We start from the raw sequence: 26,610 nt of genomic DNA, 5'->3' as shown, positions 1-26,610 counted from the left end.
GCGGGTGGCACCCACAGGCTGTTTCCTTCTCCGTGCAGTCGCGTTTGCCCCAGTCTGGCCGCAGTTCCTGGTTCGCTGTGACCCCTTCCCTGAGTCAGTGCTGGGACGGGTTCTCTCTGCTCCTTATTCGTTATTTCCACACGATGTGCCGGGGGCACGGCAGAGGGGGAGGCTGTCTGCAGAGTTGGACGTGCGGCTTCGTGGGGCTGCCTCCTCTCCTACCGCGCCGGCCTCGGCGCCCCCTTCTCCCGTGGGCCCTGCTGGCCCCTGCTCTCTGTACCAGCCTCCCTCCCTTTCCAGCCGGAAGTGTCAGGCTGTTCCTCATGGAACGACGGGCTGTGTCGGGGAAGCTCAAGAAGGCCGCTAACCATGCTGCGCCTGCCTCGGGCTCTCTCAGGGACCTGACCAGAGAGGGCAGCAGCAGGGGAGAACCCGAGTCCCCCCCAGGAGCTGGGCCCCTGCCTGCTCTCCAGCCAAGCTGGTTCACGGCCCTAGGGGGCCCCCTGCTCTCCTGAACTTGATCCAGCCCCTGGACCTGCAGCAGTGTGCGGGAACAGGCGGGCCGGGCGGGCACACACTCAGGAGTGTGTGGGGGAGTAGGAGAGGGCTGAGCCCAAGCAGGGCCCCCGTTTACCACCCACTCTCACCTGGCTGGGGCAGGGCCCTGCACGGTGTGTGACTGGCTCTCGGTGATGCCCCTAAAATGGCCCTGTCACTGGCCTGCACTGTTACCAACAGTAGTTGGGTCGGTGGGGAGCTGAGATCCCTGGGACGTGTCCACCCCGGTGCCTGGGACCCACGCGCAATGGCTCTGAAATGGCCGAGCCAGGACCCAGAGCCGCTGCCCTCCAGGCCTGCCTCTGCACAGGCGCCGGCGGAGCCCCTGTTTCAGGCCTGGTGGCGGGAGTGTGTGCGTGTGCATGGGTGCGTGCAGGGGTGTGCTGCGTGGTTGGATGGGATGTGAGTGTAGACTCCTTTTAGAAACGGTTTTGAACGTCTTACTTTGGAACTCTTTCAGACTGACAGGAGAGCCGCAGGGCAGTTTTCACTGGAGTGTCGGGGAATGAATGGAGTGGGATGTTGGCCGAAGGACAGCGCCCCTCCCCAGTGTCCTCTCTGTGTCCCAGCCCAGGCCCCTGAGCCCCGTGTTGGGCCCATGCATCCGGCTCACCTCACCATCTGGGGGGGGGGTGGGGGGTGGGGGGTGGGGGTCAAATGAGAGCTTCGCTGGGTGAGGTCTGAAGTCTGGCCTCTGAGTCTGCCGTGCCCCGGAGACCTGTCTAGGTAGAGTTGGAGATGGAGTTGCCCCTGGTTGAAATGAGGTGCCCCCGCCCCAGCAGGCGGCCCCCAGGACTGCCTCCCTCCTCGGAGGCTCTTGATGGGCGTCCACTTCCTCATGCCACCTCCTCGTTCTAAGACTGAGGACAAGCCTAGGAGCCCCCAAGTCCCCAGCATACTCCAGCGCAAGTTTCCATGAGCTGCCCCCCCGCCACGGTTGGCACCAGGAGTCGGGAACATCTGTGTCTTTGCACATCGGGCTTCCCCTGGCGGTGTGCCTGGGCGTTGCTGCCCTCAGAGCCTTGGACCTGGCCTTGGCACTCGTCCTGAATGGCTCAGCTGCGCTGGGCGCGTGGCTGGGCTCCTCCTGCCGTGGAGTGTGGCTGGTGCCGCGGCGGGCACAGCTCGTGGCCTCCCTCTGGGAGGGGGCAGCTGGAGTGGAAACACATGCTTTTCAGTATCAGCCGTTGGGGGACAGGGGAGGGCTCACCATGTGTCAGGAGTGAGGGGTGAGGGGCATCAGGACACGTCTTTGGCGGTTCTGGTAGAGGTACATCATGGGAGGGGGCAGGGGAGGGCTCACCGTGTGTCAGGAGTGAGGGGGTGAGGGGCATCAGGGCACGTCTTTGACGGTTCTGGTAGTGGTACATCATGGGAGGGGACAGGGGAGGGCTCACCGTGTGTCAGGAGTGAGGGGTGAGGGGGCATCAGGGCCGTCTTTGGCGGTTCTGGTAGAGGTACATCATGGGAGGGGGCAGGGGAGGGCTCACCATGTGTCAGGAGTGAGGGGGTGAGGGGCATCAGGGCACGTCTTTGGCGGTTCTGGTAGAGGTACATCATGGGAGGGGGCAGGGGAGGGCTCACCATGTGTCAGGAGTGAGGGGGTGAGGGGCATCAGGGCACGTCTTTGGCGGTTCTGGTAGAGGTACATCATGGGAGGGGACAGGGGAGGGCTCACCGTGTGTCAGGAGTGAGGGGGTGAGGGGCATCAGGGCCGTCTTTGACGGTTCTGGTAGTGGTACATCATGGGAGAGGGTAGGGGAGGGCTCACCGTGTGTCAGGAGTGAGGGGTGAGGGGCATCAGGGCACGTCTTTGACGGTTCTGGTAGTGGTACATCATGGGAGGGGACAGGGGAGGGCTCACCGTGTGTCAGGAGTGAGGGGTGAGGGGCATCAGGGCCGTCTTTGACGGTTCTGGTAGTGGTACATCATGGGAGAGGGTAGGGGAGGGCTCACCGTGTGTCAGGAGTGAGGGGTGAGGGGGCATCAGGGCACGTCTTTGGCGGTTCTGGTAGAGGTACATCATGGGAGGGGACAGGGGAGGGCTCACCGTGTGTCAGGAGTGAGGGGGTGAGGGGCATCAGGGCCGTCTTTGACGGTTCTGGTAGTGGTACATCATGGGAGAGGGTAGGGGAGGGCTCACCGTGTGTCAGGAGTGAGGGGTGAGGGGCATCAGGGCACGTCTTTGACGGTTCTGGTAGTGGTACATCATGGGGGGGGCAGGGGAGGGCTCACCATGTGTCAGGAGTGAGGGGGTGAGGGGCATCAGGGCACGACTTTGACGGTTCTGGTAGAGGTACATCATGGGGGGGGACAGGGGAGGGCTCACCGTGTGTCAGGAGTGAGGGGTGAGGGGCATCAGGGCACGTCTTTGACGGTTCTGGTAGTGGTACATCATGGGGGGGGCAGGGGAGGGCTCACCATGTGTCAGGAGTGAGGGGGTGAGGGGCATCAGGGCACGTCTTTGACGGTTCTGGTAGTGGTACATCATGGGAGGGGACAGGGGAGGGCTCACCGTGTGTCAGGAGTGAGGGGTGAGGGGGCATCAGGGCACGTCTTTGGCGGTTCTGGTAGTGGTACATCATGGGAGGGGACGGGGGGGCTCACCATGTGTCAGGAGTGAGGGGTGAGGGGCATCAGGGCACGTCTTTGGCGGTTCTGGTAGAGGTACCTCATGGGGGGGGCAGGGGGGGGCTCCTGTTTGTCCTGTGGTGGACCAGGGCCCAGACAGTGACATCCTGCTGCCTGCCATGTACCAGAGCCCTTATTCTGATTCGGGAGGTGATGGGACGAGGCTGTTCCCCCTGGGGCGGAGTGTGTGGAGGGGTCGCTGTGTTCCTGACCCCGCAGGTGCCATCCCCAGTACACAGAGGGGAGGTTGCACTGTCCGGGCTTCCAGAATGGAAGGGGCTCCACGGGGCTTTTGTGGGCATCTGGGAGATGCCGTAGACCATCGTCTCCTTACTCTCCGTTTCACCCCTTCTTCCTGAAGTCCCCTCTAAGCCCCCCCGCCCCAAGGATCCCCGGGCTTATCCTCAGGTGTGCCCCCTGCAGCCTTGGTCCATGAGGGGAAGTTGGGATCCACTAGCCTGTGGGTATAGGCGAGCTGCTGCCCTGCTCGGGAGGGGAGCGGTGCCGGCTTCCTGAGTAGATCCTCGGCGCCGGCATGGGGCAAGGGGGGTCTCCAGCCCTTGGAGGGGGAGTAACATAAACCTCTCCTGCCCCCTAGAAGACCCTTCCTGGCCTTGTGAGAAATACCCGTTCCTCACTCACATCACCGCACTGCCTCGCCTCTGCGCTGACTTCCTGTGCTCTCAGTGCCGGAGAGCATGGCCGTGGGCGGGGTGTAGGTGGCCGTGGAGGGGGTCAGCAGAAGCAGGAGCTGTTGTCTGGCACTGTACTAACCACACTGGCTCCGTCACCCAGGACTCCCTGTGCCGGTCGGCTGGGTCAGGCCCTTGGTCGGGCACAGAGTGAGTGATGGGTGAGTTGGCATGGCAGGAGGGGTGCCTGGCTCCACCTGTAGCCGTGGAGACGGCTCTGTGGCAGCATGGATCTGAGCATTACTGTCAGTCCTCCCCAGTCCAGGTGTGTGCCAGGTGCGTCTGTGGGCAGAAGAGGGGGTGCCGAGGTAGCATCTGCTGTTCTGGGTAGATCTGGTTCTGCTGAGGAGGTTCTACCCCAAGTTCACTTGAAAGCATTGGCAAATTGGTAATAATACTGTTGTCAAGGTTTTCCCCTGATCCGCAGGTGTCAGGGAAGTGTGTCATTTTGTTCACTGTTAGAATGGGGTGTGTGTAAAAGGCCCGTGCTTATGTATTTACATGGCTGGCTGGCTGTGTGTCCATGTGTCTGTGCTGTGGGTGTGTACATTCAGGTGCTGTGCTGGTGGCCTTGGGGACAGGGACTGTGGGAGGGGAGAATTCCCTTTTTTATTGCACACCTCTTGGTTCAGTCTATGTAATTCTACCACGCACGTGCACTACTTTGATTTTAAAAAATCTAAAGTCCTCATCCTTGCAAAGGTGAGGCATCCCCAGGCCTGCTGTTAGTGTCTTGAGCTGCGTGGGTATCTCCCCAGGCCTGGGCTGGGGGTACAGGGGACACCTGCCGTGGGTGCACAGATTGCCACAATCCCCTCCCCAAAGAGCTGCTCCCCCTGGCTCTGCTGTGGGTGCTTGCTCAGCCTCACAGGCCGTACCCCATCTCGGTGCCTGCACTCAGCCCTGTCTGCCCCCAGCCGTCCTTCCCAGCGCAGCGGCTGTCCTGCCGCAGCCGTTTGTACACAGCTGTGGCTCCCCAGCCCCGTGTCTCTGCCTCAGGGAGGAGGCTGAAGGCGGCGGCTGACGTCTGGGGGCCGGTTTGAAAGGAGCCAGGAACGCAGGAGCGAGAGATGGCGTTTCAGGTCTGACACGTGCCGACGTGGCCAGGGCCTGTCTTTGAAAGTGGCCAGACTCCGCTGTGTGCCCGGAGAGGCTGGATGAGTTTGGAGAGGGTCCTGGGGAAGTGCAGAGAGCAGCACGCTGTCCCGCAAGGGGGCCTTTCTCGAACAGCTGGCAGGTGGTTCGGTCCCAGAACGGTGGCTGCCCTGGTGGGCAACCTTTTAGGAATACAAAATGCAGCATGCCCTGGCTGTGGTTCAGAGAGTGAGAGTGTGCGTGCCTGTACACGTGTACTTAGCACTCTGGGAGTGGCCCCAGCCAGTGGTGGAGGGGCCCCTTTGTGTCCTCCCCACTTGCCTTTGTTATGGCCCCTGTGCCTGACCCAGGGAGGAGGCGCGGCCGGCGGCCTGGTCTTGCTCTGGGTTGCGGGCTTGTAGCCTGGGCTTAGGATCTGTTTTCAGACTTGCCTGAAACATTTGGAAGAAATCACTGTCCTGTAATTGAGCTTGCTGGGATGTGTGTGTTTTCTTTGAAACCACCTCTGCGGGCGTAGGAAAAAGCGATCATTCTGCCTCTTCAGCAGTGGTCTGCCCCGGACGGGCCCAGGTCCTTCTCTTGGGTTCCCGAGCCTGAAACCCGGAAGGAGGGTTCCGGCGACTGGGAGGAAGCCAGAGTTGCACAGGGGGTTTTCCTGGCCCTCCTCAGTGCGCCCGGGGTCTGGACCAGACCCTGTGGTAGGCAACAGGCGGAGACATGGGATCGCTCTGCGGTTCTGATACAGCTGCCACGTTCTCCGCGGGTTACGTCATGAGAACCGCGGGGCTCCTGCAGCGCTTGGTTTTCCAGGGAGACATTAGCAGAGGGAGAGAGAGGGAGGGAAGCAGGGAGGGAGGGAGTCCTGAGAGAGGCAGCAGGAGGGTGAGGGGGAAGGGATGGCTGGATTTTTGGTGTAAGACTCACTTGCCCAAACTCAGAAAGCTGACGCCACTCCTGTTACGCCAGCCTCCCTGCCTTTTAGGGGACGTATATACCGCTGCGTCCCTGTTACAGCTCAGTGACCCCACTGAGCCTGCGGCTCCTCATCTGTAAACAAAAAAATGGTTTTCAAATGCACACAAATCCTGCAGTCAGAGCTCGGCACAAAGTCAGTGTCCAGTAGTTTGTGGCGATGACCAGGATGGTGAGATGGCATTGAGCTCTTGGTCACCCAGGGCTGGGCCACCTCCTCTGCACCCAGCAGAGGATTCAAGGCTGGGCTGTTCTCGGCTCTGAGCCCCTGGGCTGGGCTACCAGCTGTCGCAGGGGTGGTGTGGAACGAGTGGGTGGGTGAGCTGCTGAGCAGCCCCTGGCAGGCCACCACCTGCCCTGGGGTGTGGCCACAGGTGTAGATGCCGCGTCCCTCTCCTTCCCTCTGCCCGAGTACACCCAGCAGCTGGCCTTCACCAGCCTCCAGAACACCCCCCCCCCCATCTCCCCTCGCCAGCAGCCCAGCCCTGACCTCCAGGCTGGCCGTTCTCTTTCCGCTTTGGTCTTGAATACAGTGCTGTGCCCAGGCCCAAAGTGCTCTGCAGACCGTGCGGGTCGCATTACATCCTGGCTCAGCACTTGCAGGTGGACCTGGGTTCCTGGTGCCCCCACAGAATCCCTGCGGCCCGCGAGGCCCTTCCTGCTCCAGCCCCAGCCTGTCTGCTTCTGACCTTCCTGCCACTTCTGGCTGACTAAGCTCTGCCGTGGCCCTCAGCTGCCATCATGAACCCCGTGAGCTCCTGTTCATCTCAGGGCTCTGGCATCTGCTGTCCCTCTGCAGGGAACTCCCCCTCCCCCACCAGCCCCTGTGGCTGCTGCTTTGCCGAAGTCGCTCTCTGGTGCCACGTCCTGCTCTGTCCTCGAGTGTGAGGTCTGTGGGGACAGGGCCTGCCCACTCAACGTCTCCAGGGTTCTTGACCTGGGCATCCATGGATTCACATGGGAAAAGGACATTTTTGTATTTCCTGACTTCTACCTGAAAACCAGGATTTCTTCCCTGTATTAACGTCCTCAGAGAGCCCGGCCAGTGGGAGGCCCTGGCATCTTTCGGTCACTTAACAGCTGTGAGCATCTCAGAGCAGCTGTGCTCTTAACCACCTGGAAATCGCAGTAGTTGGAGCTCCTGGTACTTAATGCAACAATAAAATAGAATTCCTTTATATTCCAAAATACATCTATTACTACATTGTAGGGTTTTGAAAAAATAATTCAACTATATTTTTAAATTTTATTTATTTATTTTATTATTTTTTGACAGGCAGAGTTAGACAGTTAGAGAGAGAGAGAGAGACAGAGAGAAAGGCCTTCCTTTTTCTGTTGGTTCATCCCCCCACAAGTGGCCGCCATGGCCAGCGTGTTGCAGCTGGCGCGCTGTGCCAATCCGAAGCCAGGAACCAGGTGCTTCCTCCTGGTCTCCCATGCGGATGCAGGGCCCAAGGGTCAGGTAGCCAGGGCCAGACCGACCCCCTGGAAGAGGAGCTGGGGCTCAGCCCAGTCTCGGGGACTGGGGTCAGATGGGCTGGGCTCCACTGGGCAGGCTGTCCGTTTTGCTTGGCGCTGTTACTTCGCAGCGTGCGTAATGTCATTTGTCTGAGAGTCGCTGCTGTTTCTGTAAGTGGTGAGAGACAGGCAGGAGTCAGATCGGAGACAAGCGCCCCATCTTCCCAGCCCGGCTGCGCGGCTCACTGCAGCTGCCAAGCTGGCCTCTAGGTGGGTGGGGGCCGTGTGAGGGTGCCTGCAGGTGCAGCCTCCTGCAGGGGGAGCCTTGGATGCAGGGAGCCTGGGAGCCCCCTTACAGCAGTGGGAGCTCCTGGTTCCACAGAGCGGGAGCCTGTTCGTTCTTGGACATTTAGATGTGATTTGAGTTGTTTCAGGAACAAAGGATAGGTGTCCATGAGTGGAAGCCTGGAGAACAAGGTTCACACTTGTGGTGACTGATAACCTTGCCCTGTGCCTGGCTGGACAGGGCTTCCGCACCCAGTCCATGCCTGGGCTCTTGCAGCAGGCGGCACCAGGGACACTGGAGCCTAGGCCCTGGTGTTGACTGGGGTTTGCCACTCTCCAACAGTGAATCCCATTGCCTTCCTGAGCCAGTTTCTAGAAATCCACACGCTCTCCACCCCATGGGGCTGCTGTGGAGAGAACACGAGCTGTGTCTTTGCCAGTGCCATGCCTACATCAGCCCTCGCTGGCCTCGGTGTGTGGAGAGGGAGCCCCTGTGTGGGTCGCCGGATGGTGCTGGGGAGCTGGGGTTGGGGCTTTCTTGTGGCAGGAGGCAAGGCGTGAGCTGGTGGCCAGGTGCAGAAGAGGACCCCCGAACTTTGGCTGCCGTGGTGGGAGAAAACAGTCACCACGTGGGTGGGCAGAGCAAGACTTTCGGTTTGGGCAAGGCTGGGAAATCGGGCGGCACATCTTTGCTTCCCTTGGGGAGACCCACAGAGGACCAGGCATAGCCCGAGAGGAGCAAACCCACCTCTGCCTGGACCTCTGGGGCCAGGGACCAGCCAGGGTCCAGGCCTCCTGTGGACCGTCTGTCAGGCCTGTCGTGTGTCTCTGCTGCCTGTGCAGGCCCTGTGCTATCAGGCTGCGCTGTTGTGGCTCAGAAGAGCGTGGCTGGGTGGGGCCGGGCCCCTGGCTGTTGCCCTGCTCTGAGAGCCCCAGCAGCGTGCCCGGCCTCGCGCTGCCCTTCAGCTCCTGAGTTGGGTTTGCTTCTGGTCTCAGTACTCAGAGTCCCATTTTGAAGCCTCTGGGGTTTTGGTTGGAGGGTCCCAGCCTCCCCAGTTCCCAGAGGCCTTTCGTTTGCTCCAGCAATGGGGCCTCTCAGGCCTGTCTCTTCCATACTGGAGCTTCCTCAAGTTGGATTTCTTTTCAGTTAATTAATTAATTTTCATTTTACTTGAAAGGCAGCCAGTGGTGTAGTCCCCAAATGCCCACACCAGCTGGAGCCGGACCAGGCCACAGCCAGCAGCCAGGAACTCCAGCCAGGTCCCCCACGTGGGTGGCAGGGACCCAACTACTTGACCCATCACTGCTGCCTCCCAGGGTGCGCGCCAGCAGGAAGCTGGAATTGGGAGCCTGGGAGTGAAACCCAGGCCCTCTGGTACGGGATGCAGGTGTCCCGGGGGACCTTAACCACCGCACTGGTCCCCTGCCCTTTCCCCCGGGTCTGCACAGCCCCGGGCGTCCTCCCACGCCTCTACCATATGCTCAGTCCTGTAAATACTCGGTTATTGCAGAGGGAGCTGGCCAGGGAGCTCAGGTCCTTGTCACGGAGCACAGCTGAGGGTGCAGCTTTGGGCTCAACCCGTGCAAGCCCTAGGGTTTACTCTGCGTTTTTGGAGCCGTGTCGCTGTCGACATGCTCCGGTTTTAGAACGTTTCCATCACATTAAACACCCCGCTTCGTCCACGTGCAGTCAGTCCTGCCCCCCTCCCCCCCCAGCCCACCGCAGTGAAGTTGCCTATTCTGGACATTTTTAAAAATGGAATCACACAGTGCCTTCTTCCGCATCTGACGTCTCACGCAGCCTGCCTCTCGGGTGTCTTTCTGTTGCTGAGCGGGACCTGGTCGTGTGGATGCGCCGTTCTCGATGGACGTTTGGCTTGTTTCCAGAGGTACGGCCAGGACCGGTGGTGCTGTCAGCATGCGCGTGTCTTCGTGCGGACAGGTGCTTTCTGTTTTTTTTTCCCTTTGCAGATACCTCGTAGTAGGCTTGCTGGGCTATGTGGTAAGCTTATGTTTCACTTTTTAAGAAACCGCCGAACTATTTTCCGAAGCAGTTGTGCTCTTGGCTTTCCCCCCGGCAGTGGGTAAGGCTCTGTCCCCCTGCACGCTTGCCAGCACGTGGTCTGGCCTGTTGTGTTTGTTTAAAGTTGGGGCCTCCTGGTGGGCGGGACGTGGCATCTCACTGTGGGACACGAGGATTTGCGGTTGTCGGCTGAGTGGGGAGCAAGGCCTGTGGTCGGGGCCGGGCTGAGCAGGCTTGGGTTTGTTCCTGTATCTTCTTTTGTGCAGTGTCCGTTAGAGTCTTTCATGCGGCTGCTTTAAACCTGGGCTGGCCGTGGATGGGGTGGGGCGGGGCGGGGGACCCCAAGGGAATGAGAATGTGACTTCTAGGACCAAAGGGATGGAGAAGCAGGCGTCCTCCACAGAGAAGGACTTTGGCCCATTCTTTTTTCTCCTCTTATGAAAATCGTCAAGCATTCAGAAGAGCTGAAGAGTGAGTGTAGGAGCTGCTGTGTGCCCTGCTGTCTGGACCGGGCAGTTACCAGCACTTTGCATACTGGCTTCATCTCACGCATACTTTGCTGGCGCACCCGAGAGCCAGCTGCACACTTGGTCTGCCTCTAGACCCTGCCGCACGCCCACTGAAGGACAAGGGCCTTGTCTTGCGTGACCGCCACCCTGTCGTCACACCTAAGTTAACCTGTAACTCAGTGATGTCGGCTCATGTCCACATGCAGACCCCCAGGGGACCCCAAATGTTGTTTCTGGGCAGATGGCACAAGGATGGGCTGAGCATGGCAGCTGTGGGGTGAGGGGAGGGAGAGCCAGGGACTTCTCCACCCAACTTCTGAAGCTGGGCTCCGTCTGCTTGCTGCGTGGCTGGGCCCGGGAACCAGGGGCCTGCTAAGGCCGACACCCTCCCTCCCAGTGACCGTGGGGCTCGATCCTGCATCTTCAGTGTTGGCTTCTCCCAGACACCACAGATGCCACATGTCCCAAGTCAAACGCATCGTTGCTTCCTGTGATCTGTTCCCTCCCTAGGGAAGAACGTGCATCGCTCCAGAGGCTGTCTCCCCCTCGGGCAGGCCCCTCCCCGGGGCAGGCCCCCACCTTGGGCAGGCCCCCACTCGGGCAGGCCCGCCACTCGGGCAGGACACCCCTCGGGCAGGCCCCCTCGGGCAGGCCCCCACCTTGGGCACGCCTCCCCCCTCCAGCAGCCCCCCCTTGCAGACCCTCCCCCTCGGGCGGGCCCCCCCCTTGGGCACGCCTCCCCCCTCCGGCAGCCCCCCCCGTAGACCCTCCCCCTCGGGCAGGCCCCCCCCTCAGGCAGGCCCTCCCCCTCGAGCAGGTCCCCCACCCCGTCTCCGTGGAATCTGTCCTTTCTGTCTCTCAGTCCAGCTCCCTCTGTCTGAGGTCACTGCTGCAGCCTTCGCCCAGGGGACCCTTCACCCCTTGGACAGTCGCAGTTGGCTTCCGACTGGGGTCTGTCTTCTCCTCCCTCCCTGCCCCCACCTGGGCCTCCCCGGGAAGCTCCTGGCTGCTGCCATTGTCTGTCCTGCGATGTGATGGAAGCAGGCCGGAGGTGTGCACGTGGGGGTGGGTCAGCTGGCCACGCCGACCACCAGAAATGACGTTTGAGCAGGTGCTGAGTGTGCAGGGCACGACGGGCACCAGGGCGCGGGTTACCTCCTGTCCAGCCTCAGTCCCTCACTTGCTCTCCGGGGCGACACCAGGCCCCGTCCCAGGATCGTGGGCGTGGCTGTCGCGTGCCGGCACATGGCCGTGCTGCACTGTTAGCCAGGTCGTGTTGAATGTTATGGTGCCCGGTGGAGCGCGGCAGAGTCGTCTGTCTTCCTCACCGTGCCCGTGCCTTAGAACAAAGACCGCTTCGGAGTTTGTGGACTCAGGAGGCTTCCATAGCCTGGGCAGCTCGTCAGAGCCTCGGGTGATCACTGACGTCATAAATAATAGTGTCAGTTGTTAAATCAACAACGGGAGTCACTGTGCACCTGCTCCCCATGTAGGATCTCTGCCCCTAATGTGTTGTACTATGTGAATTAACAGTAAAACTACTACTCAAACAGTACTTTATACTTTGTGTGTCTGTGTGGGTACAAACTGTTGAAATCTTTACTTAGTATATGCCAAGTTGATCTTCTGTATATAAAGAGAATTGAAAATGAATCTTGATGAAGAATAGGATGGGAGAGGGAGTGGGAGATGGGAGGGAGGTTATGGGGGAAAAAGCCGCTATAATCCAAAAGTTGTACTTTCGAAATTTATATTTATTAAATAAAAGTTTAAAAAAGTAAAATAATAAAAAAAAGAACAAAGACCACAGACTCCAGGCCCGCAGAGCCCGGCAGGTGCTGAGGTTGTGCTGAGGCCCGGTGGGGACCCGGGCACACGCTCTTGTACAAGGGGCGCCGCCGCTGAGCCCAGCTGACAGCCGTCACACAAGAGCCTGGGCCCAGTATTGCCAGAATCGGCAGGAATCCAGAGTTCTTTGTGAAATCTCGCAGTTTTTAAATGTTGGTAATTAACTTGAAAACTACTCAAACTCTGCACCGGCGCAAGAGACTGCCTGTGGGCCGATGTTAGCCAGAAGCCACCTGGGGACCCCCTGTCTTGGAGGTGTCCTCTGCTCCCCCAGGGAGCCTGGTTCTCACGGACACCTTTGCCTTGCAGGACGGCTCCAGACGGGTTATGTCGCCGGCAGAGGCTGCCCTGACGCTCCCTGCGGCCCGGAGACTATGTACAAGAGGAATGGTCTGATGGCTAGCGTGTTGGTCACCTCTGCCACTCCACAGGTACCCAGGCTGCGGGCATCGGGACTGCGGGTAGGGGCCCCTCCCTGTTGACCAGGCCCCAGCCCCACCACGGCCAGCTGCAGGGCTGCAGAATGCCCCCAGGGCCCGGGGAGGCGGGCAGCTCTGAGGAGTGGTGTGTTCTCGGAAGTTGTCCTCAGCGGGAGGCAGGGCCCATCCAGGGCCGTCATCGCCAGCGCCACAGTCCATTCTGGTGGCAGCGGGGCTGGATCTTTCCCAGGAAAAGCCACTGCTGCTGACGAATGAGTCACACAGTCCAGGGTGAAGTCAGACCGGAGTCACTGCCGCTGGCCCCGTGCGCGCAGCAGGAAACGGCTGGGAGGGCTGGGGTCTGGGTGTGGCCTAGGCTCGGGCCCCCTTGTGGAGTTTGCCTTCCGAGCCCTGTAATGAACCAGGGGCACGTGGAGCAGTGGGTGCTGTCGGGGACCCAGGTGCTGCCGTGGCGAGTGTGCCAGGCCTGGCTCCTCTGGCGCTCAGGTGAGGCACCCTCAGGTTTCAGAGGGCACACGGCCCTCGTCCTCAAGTCGGGCTTTTGAAAATGATCCTAGGAGTAGCCGGCCGGAAAGTCCTCACTCAGCTTTCCAGAGACGTGCTCGGTTTTGACCTTGTGTCCTGAAGTCAGACTTGTGGGTAACTTTGTACCGCATCCCCCAGGGGGTCCCACATAGGGTTACGGTGGCTGGACTCCCAGCAGCACCGTGCCCACACCCCCTCCCCTCTGCCTTCTCCTCCTCATCCCTAGGAATGTGTTGAGGCAGCTGTGATGCAGCAGAGCCCATGTGTGAGTGTGGGTGTGAGTGTGCGTGGGTATGTGTGGGTGTGTGTGAGTGTGGGGGTGTGTGTGGGGGTTTGGGGGTGTGTGTGTGAGTATGTGTGTGCGCGCATGGGTGTGCGTGAGTGTATGTGTGTGGGAATGTGTGTGAGTGTGTGTGTGTGAGTGTGGGTGTGTATGAGTGTGGGTGTGTATGAGTGTGGGTGTGTGGGTGTGAGTGGGTGTGGGTGTGTGAGTGTGAGTATGTGTGTGTGGGTGTGTGGGTGTATGTGTGGGTGTGTGAGTGTGTGTGGGTGTGTGAGTAGGTGTGTGTGTGTGTGAGTATGTGTGTGTGGGTGTGTGGGTGTATGTGTGGGTGTGTGAGTGTGTGTGGGTGTGTGAGTAGGTGTGTGTGTGTGTGAGTATGTGTGTGTGGGTGTGTGTGCATGGGAGTGTGTGGGGGTGTGTGTGAATGTGGGGGTGTGTGTATGAGTGTGTGTATGTGTGGGTGTGCGTGAGTGTGTGTATGTGTGGGAATGTGTGTGAGTGTGTGTGGGTGTGTGAGTGTGGGTGTATGGGTGTGAGTGTGAGTATGTGTGTGTGGGTGTATGTGTGGGTGTGTGAGTAGGTGTGTGTGTGAGTGTGTGTGTGAGTATGTGTGTGGGTGTGTGTGCACGGGAGTGTGTGGGGGTGTGTGTGAATGTGTGTGTGTATGAGTGTGTGTATGTGTGGGTGTGGGTGTGTGTGTGTGCATGGGGGTGTATGGGGGTGTGAGGGTGTGTGTGAGTGTGTGTGGGTGTGAGTGTGGGTGTAAGTGTGTGGGTGTGGTGTGTGAGTGTGTATGGATGTGGTGTGTGTGTAAGTATGTGTGTGAGTATGTGTGGGTGCGGTGTGTGTATGTGTGTGAGTGTGTGTGAGTGTGGGTGTGTGTGTGTGAGTATGGGAGTGTGAGTGTGGGTGTGTGAGTGTGTGTGTGCATGGGTGAGTGTGAGTGTGTGGTGTGTGAGTGTGTGGGTGTGTGAGTGTGTGGGTGAGTGTATGTGGGTAAGTGTGTGTGTGCCTGGGTATGTGGGTGTGAGTATGTGTGTGTGGATGTGGTGTGTGAGTGTGTGAGTGGGTGTGAGTGTGTGGGTGTGAGTGTGTGGGTGTGGGTGTGTGGGTGTGTGAAGGTGTGTGTGAGTGTGTAAGTGTGTGGGTATGGTGTGTGAGTGTGTGGATATGGTGTGTGTAGGGGTGGTGTGTGTGTGTGGGTGTGTGTGGGGGTGTGTGCGTGGGTGTGGGTGGTGGCAGGCTCAATTTCGGAGTGGGGCACACAGGAGTTACAAAGCCTGGAATCCCAGGGAGTGGTTTTTACCTCTTCCTTCTCTGAATGGGTATCTATGTGTAGATAACATGAGGGTACTTCAGAAAGCTCAAAGAACGTACAGTTAAAAGCTAAGTTTATTTTGCTACAAAAATTTTTTCAAAATGCATGCATAGGGGCCAGCACTCTGGTGCAGCAGGTTAAAGCCCTGGCCTGCTGCACCAGCATCCCATATGGACGCTGGTTCAAGTCCCAGCCGTTCCACTTCCTATCCAGCTCCTGCTAATGCGCCTGGGAAAGCAGTAGAAGATGGCACAAGTCCTTGGGGCCCTGCACCCTCTTGGGAGACCCGGAAGAAGCTCCTGGGTCCTGGCTTTGGATCTGCTCAGTTGCGATCATTTGGGGAGTGAACCAGCAGATGGAAGACCTCTCTCTCTGTGTTTCTACCACTCTCTGTAACTCTTGTCTTTCAAATAAATAAAGTAAAATTAATCTTTACAAATGCGTGCGTAGTTTTTGCATGATATGCATTCTCCATGAACTTTTTTTTAAAAAATGTATTTGAGAGGCAGAGACGGAACACAAGAGCCAGCGAGTGAGAGTGAGAGCATTGTCCCATCTGCTGGTTCATTTCCTAAATGCCTGCAACAGCTGAGGGGCTGAAGCCAGGAGAGAAGAACTCAGTACAGACCTCCCGTGTGAGTGGCAGGAACCCACCACCTGCTGTCTGCCAGGGTCTGCGTCAGGAGCTGGGTGTTGAACCCAGCACTCCAGTGTGCGATGCGGGCGTCCTAACAGCCATCCTAACTGCTAGGCCAAAGCCTGCTCCTCCGTACATGTTTTCTCCCTCCTATGCATGGGTATCAGAAACTTTTTGTACCAAAATAAGCTTAGCCTTTAATTCTATCCCCTCCTCCCCCAGCTTCTAGAAGTATCCTTATCCGTGTGCATACACACATATAAGCCGTGTGTGTACATACATGTATAGCCGGCACGTGGTGAGTGCGCAGTAACACCAGACGAACGAGTGAGCGTGTGTGTGTACTCAGGGCATTTTGGTGGCTGCATGGCATGTCCGTACCACTCCACAGCCAAAACTGGGTGCTCGCTGGGTCCCCTCTGCTTCTCACACGTGTTCCTCAGGCATCCTCTGACTTCATTCCTCCCGGTAACCCTGCCGGGCCCGTACCCCCGTTCATCTGTTTATGGATGAGCAAAGGAAGGCTCAGGGCGGGGGATGACTGGCTTTGAGTGCCACAGCCGGCCAGGTGGGTGGGGATTCGGAGCCAGACCTCTGTGGCTCTCATGCTCCTACCCAGCCTTCCACTGCCTTGCGGAAAATCAGTGGTGTTCGTCCCATGAGCCCACCTCCCAGGGGGTGGGTGTGGACTGGCGGATGCGCGTGGTTACCGTGGTTACCGCTGCTCAGCCCATCCTGGAATCAGCCAGGGGTGGTGTTTGTCACAATGCAGGCGTTGACGCCGACACAGGGTCTCCTCTGGGGAGCTTCCCCGTGGTTGTGCCTGAGCCCACCCAGCTCCTTGACCCAGCATCTCCCAGGAGGGAGGGAGGTGCCGCTGATGGTGTTCCAAGCTCCGTTTCACATCACCATGTAGGGAGCAGGTTTTGGTGCCCCCAGTTTACGGGTGGGCGGGTTATTGGCTGAGGTCAGATGTGACTTCGGAAGTCGCTTCGCCATCCGTGCCATTTGCTGCCACCATCTTATTAGGGCTGACTCCTGCGTGGCGCCTTTGAGTGACGCAGGTTTACGTCCCTGCCCGATTCTGCAGCCTCGTGTTTTTGGTTGTTGACTGTTGGTTTCCCTCACTGGCCTAAAAGCACACCAGTTTCCAGTAAGATTGCAAGGTTTTTCCAGATATAGCCGTTTTGGAAAGAGTGAACTAAAAAGGAATTAATAGAAGCATATTCTCTAAATCCCAGTCCAAGCCGTTGAGGTTCACGGAAACCACAAAACCCTTCTTTGTGAGTTGAAACGAATAAAACCATTTATGAGCCGGGCACAATTTTTGGGTGGTAAGCTCCACCGATTCCCCAGCGTGGGGTTTGATGAAATTAAACAGAATGAAAGGGAAGGTGCGTCCAGCATTCCGGGGTCCGCGCAGTGTTGAGTCTCATGAAGTCAGCTGTGTCTGGGGGAGTTCTGGTGGGGCTTTTTTATGAGAGCCCCTTTCTTCACACGCAGGGCTGGGTGTTCTTGCCGTCGCACCGTTACTAAACAGAACGCTGGCGGCAGCCGCCAAAGCCAGGCGGTTACGTCTCAGCTCAGCACCGCGGGCTGTGCGTTGTCAGGAGCCCGTACGTGAAATGAGCCTCGGGAGCCACGTTCACGTTTTGCCTGGCAACTTTCCAGCAGTGACTTCAAGTAGGGAGAGAAAGGTGAACCGAGGTAATGCGCGGAAGAGCAACCGGAACCTGCTGTGGTGTCAGGGCCTGTGCCCTCAGGACGCCTGGCTGGGAGCTTTGTCTGCCCCCACCCGCCCACCACTGCACCCCACACCCCCGCTCCCGCTGGCCGTTAGCAGCAGTTAGCGTGCCGTGTCGGAAGGTATGTTTTGGGGTCAGACAGACAGAAAACTAGATTCGCATTCTGGCTTTCAGTTTGGTAACTGCAATACCGCGGAGAAGTAGCATTGCCTATCTGTACAGTGCCTGGAACAGAGAGAGCACCAAACTCTAGAAGTGTCTTGTACTGTCCAGTTCTGCCACTCTGGCATCCCGAACTCAGAGGCGGGTGGGACAGGGGCTCCAGGCCAGACGACTCAGACGGGCTCATCTCCCTGCTCCACAGGGCAGCAGCTCAGACTCCCTGGAGGGCCAGAGCTGCGACTATGCCAGCAAGAGCTACGACGCCGTTGTCTTCGACGTGCTGAAAGTGACCCCCGAGGAGTTTGCCGTAAGTGACGCGGAACCCACCGGGGTGGCTGGCGCCTCAACAGGGCGCCAGAGGGAGTTCTGGCTGAGCTTCTGTTCACACCGACAGCACCGCACGTGCCTCTGTAACAGGGAGTGCTGGATAAGGTGTGCTGTGTCCTCGAGGGAGCACTGGGCGGCGTTCTAGAAAGTGACCACCTGGGAAGGTGCACACAGGATGGGAGTTGTAAGGGAGAGGAGATGATAGCACAACTTGCGGAGAGGAAAGCTATTTTTTTTTTTTTTTTGACAGGCAGAGTGGACAGCGAGAGAGAGAGACAGAGAGAAAAGTCTCCCTTTTTTCCATTGGTTCACCCTCCAATGGCTGCCGTGGCCGGCGCACTGTGCTGATCTGAAGGCAGGAGCCAGGTGCTTCTCCTGGTCTCCCATGGGGTGTAGGGCCCAAGCACTTGGGCCATCCTCCACTGCACTCCCAGGCCATAGCAGAGAGCTGGACAGGAAGAGGAGCAACCGGGACAGAATCTGGTGCCCCAACTGGGACTAGAACCCTGGGGTGCTGGTGCCACAGCGGAGGATTAGCCTAGTGAGCCGCGGCGCCAGCCAAGGAAAGCTATTTTAATGTTAAGTTTTGAAGAGTTAATCTGAAAGGCAGAGTGACAGAGGAACACACACACATACACACACACACAGAGAGAGAGAGAAAGAGGTGTCTTCCATCTGCTGGTTCACTCCCCAAATACCTGCAGTGGCTGGGGCTGGGCCAGGCTGAAGCCAGGAGGCCAGAACTCCATCCAGGTCTCCCTCACAGGTGTCAGGAACCCAAGTGCTTGGGCCTCCCGCGTGCACGAGCAGGAAGCTGGATTGGAAGTGTGGAATCGTTAGGACTTGAACCCGGCACTCTGACATGGGATGCAGGCATTCCAAGCAACAACTTAACACCTGCTCCCCAATAATAACTTTTCATTATGCATTTCCTGCACTGGAACATAAGCTCCCTAAGACAGTAGGAACTTTATCTGATTTGTTGGTTGCTTTCTCCCAGTGCCCAAAATATGCCTGGCTCATAGCATGTGCCAGCAACTCCACGTGGTCTACAAGAACTGAATCCTTGTAGTCAAATAAGGCATGTCATTAGCTCCAGATGTCCTAGTAAAGAAACAAGGACCCCAGAGCTTCCTCCTGTGGCTCCTCTGGCCACGTAGTAGCAGGAGCAGGTGTGAATGCCTCTTCTAATTGTGCCCCTGATGCGGGGAGGCGGGGAGAAGAGCAGCTGTCATCACCCAGCGCCTCCTGGGTGCTGAATGTCGTGTCTGATGGACTTTTCACCACGGCTGTCTCGAGCAGGCGCGTGCCTGCTTCCTCACCAGCTGATGAGCAAGTCAGCCACGAGAGAAGACGGTCCGCTTCACAGAGGCGTGAAGTGGCACGGCTGCCCAATGGAAATACAGTCCGAGCCGTGTGGGCAGTGTCAGCCTTTCCAGGAGCCGTGTTTTGTTTTATTTTGTTTTTTTTTTGTTTTTTTTTTTTTTTTTGACAGGCAGAGTGGACAGTGAGAGAGAGAGACAGAGAGAAAGGTCTTCCTTTGCCGTTGGTTCACCCTCCAATGGCCGCCGCGGTAGCGCGCTGCGGCCGACGCATCTCGCTGATCTGAAGCCAGGAGCCAGGTGCTTCTCCTGGTCTCCCATGGGGTGCAGGGCCCAAGCACTTGGGCCATCCTCCACTGCACTCCCTGGCCACAGCAGAGAGCTGGCCTGGAAGAGGGGCAACTGGGACAGGATCGGTGCCCCGACCGGGACTAGAACCCGGTGTGCTGGCACCGCAAGGCGGAGGATTAGCATAGTGAGCCGCGGCGCCGGCCCAGGAGCCGAGTTTTAAAAAATGAAAGAGGTGGAATTACTTTTCATCATGCATTTCAAGTCCATAATGTCCAAAATCGTACCATTTCAACATGTAAGCCACAGACAAGTACTGGGGTACTTCCTCTTCTTCCTTTTCAACCTGAGTCTTCAAAATCCAGTGTGTATTTTCTGCGTGTACTACTGGCAACGTTTCAGAGGCTCAGCAGGTCCCTGTGGCTCGCAGCCGCCGGACTGAGCAGTGCAGGGCCAGCCTCTGTGCCCCCAGCCACAGAGCCCACCAGATACCTCTGCTTTGGAAGACGCCGGGAGCCTGCAGGCCAGGTCTGACTCTGGTGCTCTGTTTGTGTACGTTCACTCGTGTTTTCAGCAGTGGTGCTTTCTGGCTTCAGGAAAGAAACGAAGCAACAAGAAACCTTCAGAATCCCGCCCCAGCTGTTTGCCACGGAGGAGGTCAGAGACTCAGGCCACATCATCCACAGGACCCCCGGGTGAGACGCTGGGCCTGGTGGTCTCGTCTCAACCCAGGGCATCACTTGGCCTGGCCCAGACTGGTTTTCTGAGGCGAGGGAGGCTGCAGGGAAGAGTGGCGAATGTTGGCCTTGGGGGCCCCACCAGAGCCTTTCTGTGAAAGTAGGCCCCGTGGAGTCTCTGGTCTCTGGGGGCACGCTGGAGTTGTCAGGTGTTGAAACTGAACCAGACCACTGGCATTTCGGTTTCCTGTCTGATAATAGGAGAAAGAAGAAAGCCTAGATGTGAATGTCCATTACAAACCGTTTCTGAGATTCTGGGGAGATAGGGTTTCATTCTCTCTGAATTCTTCCACATTTATGGCAACCAGATAGCAGACCCTGAAACCCATGAACAGCATTTATAGTGACACTAGATGGCGGGGCCGTTGTGATGGTGTAGTGGGTTAAGCCACCACCTGCAGTGCTGGCATCCCAGATGGGCACTGACTCGAGTCCCGCCTGGTGCACTTCTGATCCAGTTTCCTGCTAATGTGCTTGGGAAAGCAGCAGAAAACGGCTCACGTGATTGGGTCCCTGCCGCCACGTGGGAGACCCAGGGTGACGCTCCTGGCTCCTGGTTTTGTCCTGGCCCAAGTCTGGCTGTTGTGGCCGTTTGGGGAGTAAACAAGCAGATGGAAGATCTCTCTGTGTCTCTCTGTGCCTCTTGTCTCTAACTCTGCCTTTCAAATAGATCAATAAACCTTAAAAAACAAACAAGAGGTTGGGGTTGGCACTGTGGCACAGTGGATTAAAGCCCTGGCCTTCAGCACCAGCATCCCATGTGGGCACTGGTTCGAGTCCCGGCTGCTTCACTTGTGATTCAGCTCCCTGCTATGGCCTGGGAAAGCAGTGGAGGACGGCCCAAGTCCTTGGGCCCCTGTACCCACATGGGAGACCCAGAAGAAGCTCCTGGATCCTGGCTTCAGATCAGCTCAGCTCCGGCCATTGTGGCCATTTGGGGAGTGGACCAGTGGGTGGAAGACCTCTCTGTCTCTACTTCTCTCTATACTGTAACTGTTTTTCAAAGAAATAAAATCTTTAAAAAAAACAAGAAAAAGCTAGGGGACAGGTTATCCTCATCTGCCCCAAAGTACAGGTGTCTGAGGACTCACCAGCGCTTCCCACAGGACCGCCAGGGCGTCAGCATCCACAGGGGAGGCAGAGTGAGCACTGGGGTGTTGACGGACGTGAGCGCAGGAGGACCCAGCACTGGTCCACAGGTTCCACAGCAAAGACCAGGGGCTCAGTGTGGGACCAGCGGCAGAAACTGGGAGAGTGTGGGCAGAAGACAGAGTGATGTGTTCCTGGATGCTGTGCTGGGCGTGTGGTTGCTGTGATTCCTTGAAGTCCACCAGCCAGAGCTCCCTTCTAGGACAAGACCCCAGCCCTAAGAGAAAGGCAGAGGAAGGAGATGTGTGTGTGCACACGCGTGTGCGAACTCGCAGAAGCAGCTCTGTGTCTTGAACGCTGCGTGAAGTCAGTGTAGGGCTAGCAAAGGCCCTCTGAGCCACACTCCCTCTAACGAAGGCTTGGGAACTCAACTTTACATTAGAGTAGGCGAGAGGAGGTTAGCGCCCCAGATCCCACTGTAAGTTCGTCCAAGAAAAGGGGAGATCATACTTAATAGACAATGAGAGCATGGCACAAAGTCCTGCCCCAAGCCGGTAAAGACTGTGCTGTCTGCTTTTAAATGAACAAGGAGGCCTTCAGACCGTGCTGTGAGACATGAGCAACATCTGCTGGTAACAGAAAAGTCTCATAATGAGGTAACAGAAAGTGCAAGAAAAATTCTTCTGGAAATGAGGACTGATCTAGAAGGAACCCAGGAACAAGCTGACGTGACAGAAAATGCCTTAAGGGAGGAAACTTTTTCATATCAAAGTAACAGGGCAGGGCGGGGTGTTGGGTGCAGCAGCTACGGTGACGCTAGGGGTACCTGCATCTCATATTGGGGTGCCTGGGTTCAAGTCCCAGTTCTTCCAATTCCGGCTTCCTGCTAAACGCACACCCAGGGAGGCAGCAGGTGGTGGCTCGAGTACTTGGGGTCCCTTCCACCCACGTGGGAGAACTGGATTGAGGTCTGGACTCCTGGCTTTGGCCTGGCCCAGCCCCAGCTATTGTGGGCATTTGGGGAATGAATCAGCAGATGGGTAATCTCTCCCTGGTTCTCTCCTCTCTCTTTCAAATAAAAATAAAATAAATGAAGAGATAATAAGATTTTGGGGAAAAACTGACAGATAGTGATGATAGACGAAGAAGATTCAATACACAGATAATAGGAATCTGAAAGGGGGAATAAGAAAACAAGGGAATTGATCAAAACTAAGAAAATGTTCATGAAATAAATTTTTTTTTTTTATTTTTAGACAGGCAGAGTGGACAGTGAGAGAGAGAGACAGAGAGAAAAGTCTTCCTTTGCCGTTGGTTCACTCTCCAATGGCCGCCGTGGCTGGTGCGCTGTGGCCGGCACACTGCGCTGATCCGATGGCAGGAGCCAGGTGCCTATCCTGGTCTCCCATGGGGTGCAGGGCCCAAGCATTTGAGCCATCCTCCACTGTACTCCCTGGCCACAGCAGAGAGCTGGCCTGGAAGAGGGGCAGCCGGGACAGAACCGGCGCCCCAACCGGGACTAGAACCCGGTGTGCTGGCACCGCAAGGCGGAGGATTAGCCTAGTGAGCCGCGGCGCCGGCATGAAATAAAATTTTTGAAACTACATCTTGAGAGTGTACATAATGAAGCTAAGGATGTCAGCCCATGTGTGTTCTTGGTAAACCAGTGGATTTTAAAAATAAAGAAGAAAAAAATCCATCGGAGTCCTAGGCAAAAATGGTGAATGACTTAAAGGGAAAGCAAAGCAGATTACTGTCAATCTTTTGGACAGAGAAGATTTGACACTTATTTTTTTTTGGTTTGTTTTGCCAAGGGAAATGGAATAACATCATAAATTAGATCAAGGAAAGGAAAACATGCGGACTAAGGATTTGCCATGCAGGGAAACTGACTCTAAAGAGACAGGACACAGACACGCTGTCAGGGACCTGCAAGACCCCAGAGGGTGGTACTGCCCTGAGCGCCTCCCGAGGACGATGAAGATGATCAGACTTGGGAACGGGCAGACCGGTGAAGCTGCAGCTGCTGGTGTAATGGGCTGAGTGAGGGTGGCACGGAGAGGTGTGGTGTATGGTGAGAACTGATGTCGTCAGAATGGTGCCCTGTTTCAAAAGGATGGGCCAGAGTACAGAGAAATTACATCTTTCCTCCATAATGTTGGTGATGGTAGCATGGTGTTATCCTGTGACCGGCGTGTGTGGTGTAGTGCTCTTAGGGTACCAGAACCTGGATTTTTGATCTAGAAGAAAAGGGGCCAGTGCTGTGGTGTAGTGGGTAAAGCCACCATCTGCGGTGCTGGCATCTCGCACGGGCACCGGTTCGAGTCCTGGCTGCTCCACTTCCGATCCAGCTCTCTGCTAAGGCCTGGGAAAGCAGTGGAAGATGGCCCAAGCCCTTGAGCCCCTGCACCCACGTGGGAGATCCGGAGGAAGCTCCTGGCTCCTGGCTTCGGATCAGCACAGCTTCAGCCATTGCGGCCAATTGGGGAGTGAACAAACGGATGGAAGATCTATCCCTCTCTGTCTCTCCTCTCTCTGTTTAACTCTGACTTTCAAATAAATAAATAAATAAATAAATAAATCTTTTTTTAAAAAAAGATATAGAAGAAAGGAGATGCAGACAAGATATGCAGGAGCTAAGGAAGTAAGTGGGGAGGAACAACGCCCTGAATTTGAACTGGGAATACCAGTGTGAATTCCAGACTGTGGTCCTGAAGTGCCGTCTCTGCCCGAGAGAGCGCAGGGCTTCCGGGAGGAGGGAAACTGGGACAGGAAACGCTCCTCCCGAGCCTGGTCCGACGTCCGACTTCCTAGTCCTGTGAGGAAGCCGTCAGCGACGGCGGGGCCGGCGCCAGGTAGAACAGACCCCCACTGCCCGGGGGGGGGGGGGTCGCTTCAAGCTTCAAAAGCACAGTAATTACAACTGAAACCCACCTGACCGTGGGTCACCCAACACTGGACAGTGCGAGCAAAGAAGCGTGTGTCCCACCTGCCGCTTTTTGGCCCACACTGGGTAAGCCGGGTAGTAGGTGGGGGAGAGCGTCTTTTCCCTGAATTAGCTGAGCTAACACATGGAAAGGAGATGACAGCCTTGCACTGAACAGATCGGAGCAGTGAGCATCCGTGGTCGCCAGCCTCATCGATGGGGAGGCCTTGTGTGCCCACTCATGAGCCACCTGCACCACCTCTAGTCTGGCCAGAGCCTCTCTGTCCGGCTGCTGACTACAGAAGTGCTCAGGGCAGAGCTGCGTGAGTGTGGGGAACCGTGTGGCCAGACGGCCTGGATTCTTTTTTTTTTTTTTTTTTTTTTTAAGGCTTATTTGTTTATTTGAAAGTCAGACTCACACACACACACACACACAGAGAGAGAGAGAGAGAGAGAGAGAGAGCGCTTCCATCCGCTGGTTCACTCTACAGATGGCTGCAACGGCTAGAGCTGCGCCAATCTGAAGCCAGGAGCCAGGAGCTTCTTCTGGGTCTTCCATGCAGGTGCAGGGGCCCAAGGACTTGGGCCATCTGCTGCTGCTTTCCCAGGCCATAGCAGAGAGCTGGATTGGAAGTGGAGTAGCGGGGACTTGAACTGGTGCCCATATGAAATGCCGGTGCTTCAGGCCAGGGCATTAACCTGCTGCGCCACTGCGCTAGGCCCCCCCCCCTTTTTTAAATTTATTTAGAAGGCAGAGTTACAGAGAGGCAGAGGCAGAGAGAGAGAGGTCTTCCATCTGCTGGTTCATTCCCCAGATGGCCGCAATAGCCAGCTGGAGCTGTGCTGATCCAAAGCTAGGAGCCATCTTCTACTGCTTTCCCAGACCATAGCAGAGAGCTGGATTGGAAGTTGGAGCAGCCGGGACTCAAACCAGCGCCCGTGTGGTATGCTGGCACTGCAGGTGGTGGCTTTACCCGCTACGCCGCAGCGCCGGCCCCGGCCTGGATTCTTCACTCAGGCCTTGCCAAGGACATAAGGGATGGAGAGAATGGGTGTAGACCGAAGCAGATTTAAAAAGTACACATGGAATTTTTAACAAAGTAAGCAAGGCTACAGTGTGATGCCTCGTTGCCCACACTTGACAATCAGATTCTAAAGAAACTCCGAGGAGAGTCAGAACTGTGTTTTGGTGAGGGAGTGAGGGTGATGACCGGGGCAAAGCCCTTGGAGGAACTTCCTGGGCAGCTCTTTCATTTTACTTACTTATTTATTTTTATTTGTTATTTAAAAATATTTATTTAGTTAGTTATTTGAAAGGCAGAGTTGCAGAGAGAGAGAGAGAGAGAAAGATTTTCTATCTGTTCATTCATTCCCCAAATGGCTGCAATGGCCAGGGTGGGGTCAGGCCAAATCCAGGAGCCAGGAACCAGGAGCTTCTTCAAGGTCTCCCATGTAGGTGCAGGGGCCCAAGCACTTGGACCTTCCTCCACTGCTTTCCCAGGCACATTAGCAGGGAGCTGGATCAGAAATGGAGTGGCAGGACATGAACTGGCACCCATATGGGATGCTGGCACTGCAGGTGATGGCTTTACCCACTAAACCACAATGCCAACCCCATATTTTAAAAAAAATATTTATTTATTTGAAAGGCAGAGTGACAGAGAGACAGCAAGAGAGAACACGTCTATATATTGGTTACTCCCCAATGGCCACAGCAGCCATGTCTGGACCAGGCCAAAGTCAGGAGCCCGGAACTGCGTGCTGGTCTCCCACATGGATGGCAGGGACCCGAGCACCTGACCATCACTGCTGCCTTCCCAGGCACATTAACAGGAAGCTGGATTGGAAGCAGAGTAGCTGGGACTAGGACCTGCGCTTTGATGTGGGGCACTGGTGTTGCAAGTGGTGGCTTAGCCATAATGCCAGCTGTGTTTTCTTTTTAAAATTTTTATTTATTTGAGAAGCAGACACACACACACACACATACATACACAAACATACATACATACACAGACACACACAAATTCCACCTCCTGATTCACTCCCCAAATGCTCACCAAGGCCAGGGCTGGACCAGGCCAAAGCTGGGAGTTGAGATCCTAATCCAGGTCCCCCATGTGGGTGGCAGGGACCCAGTGACTTGAGCCATCACCTGCTGCCTCCCAGGGTGTCCATTAGCAGGAAGCTGGAGTCGGGAGTAGAACTGGGACTTGAACCAGGTGTGCGGATATGGGGTGTGAGGGTCTCAACTCCTAGACCTGTCTTTTATTGTTTAATTATAAAAGATACAGAACATAAAACCTTCCATATTACCATTTTTAAGTGTTAGATCAGTCATGTTTTTTGCTAAACTGAAACTCTGTCCATTACACAATCCCCACACCCTCTTCCCAGCCTCTAGCATGCTCCTTTTTATCTTTGTGCATTTTAAATGTCTGGACACCTCACATGGGGGTGACGTGTGTCTGTGTCTGGACACCTCACATGGGGTCACGTGTGTCTGTGCCTGGACACCTCACGTGGGGGTCACGCGTGTCTGTGCCTGGACACCTCACGTGGGGGGTCACGTGTGTCTGTGCCTTTACACCTCACATGGGGGTCACATGTGTCTGTGCCTGGACACCTCACATGGGGTCACATGTGTCTGTGCCTGGACACCTCACATGGGGTCACATGTGTCTGTGCCTGGACACCTCACATGGGGTCACATGTGTCTGTGCCTGGACACCTCACATGGGGT

The 26,610-nt window shown here is 56.6% G+C and overlaps 1 protein-coding gene across 6 annotated transcripts in view; it reads left to right on the top strand.

Annotated features, from left to right (window-relative positions):
* The window catches only part of RALGPS1 (Ral GEF with PH domain and SH3 binding motif 1), a 260,164-nt gene that overhangs the window by 27,885 nt on the left and 205,669 nt on the right, over positions 1-26,610 (top strand). For all 6 annotated transcript variants that reach the window (XM_062207519.1, XM_062207517.1, XM_062207516.1 and 3 more), the window contains exons 2-3: positions 12,381-12,502; positions 17,384-17,488. In XM_062207519.1, the coding sequence (XP_062063503.1) occupies positions 12,446-12,502; positions 17,384-17,488 (162 nt within the window). In that variant the 5' untranslated portion in view covers positions 12,381-12,445. The remainder of the gene's footprint in view (positions 1-12,380; positions 12,503-17,383; positions 17,489-26,610) is intronic.

Source organism: Lepus europaeus, chromosome 12, assembly GCF_033115175.1.
Source record: "Lepus europaeus isolate LE1 chromosome 12, mLepTim1.pri, whole genome shotgun sequence".
Classification (NCBI taxonomy): Eukaryota; Metazoa; Chordata; class Mammalia; order Lagomorpha; family Leporidae; genus Lepus; species Lepus europaeus.
Note: the sequence above shows the minus strand (reverse complement) of the source record. Positions and strands in the feature narration are given on the sequence as shown.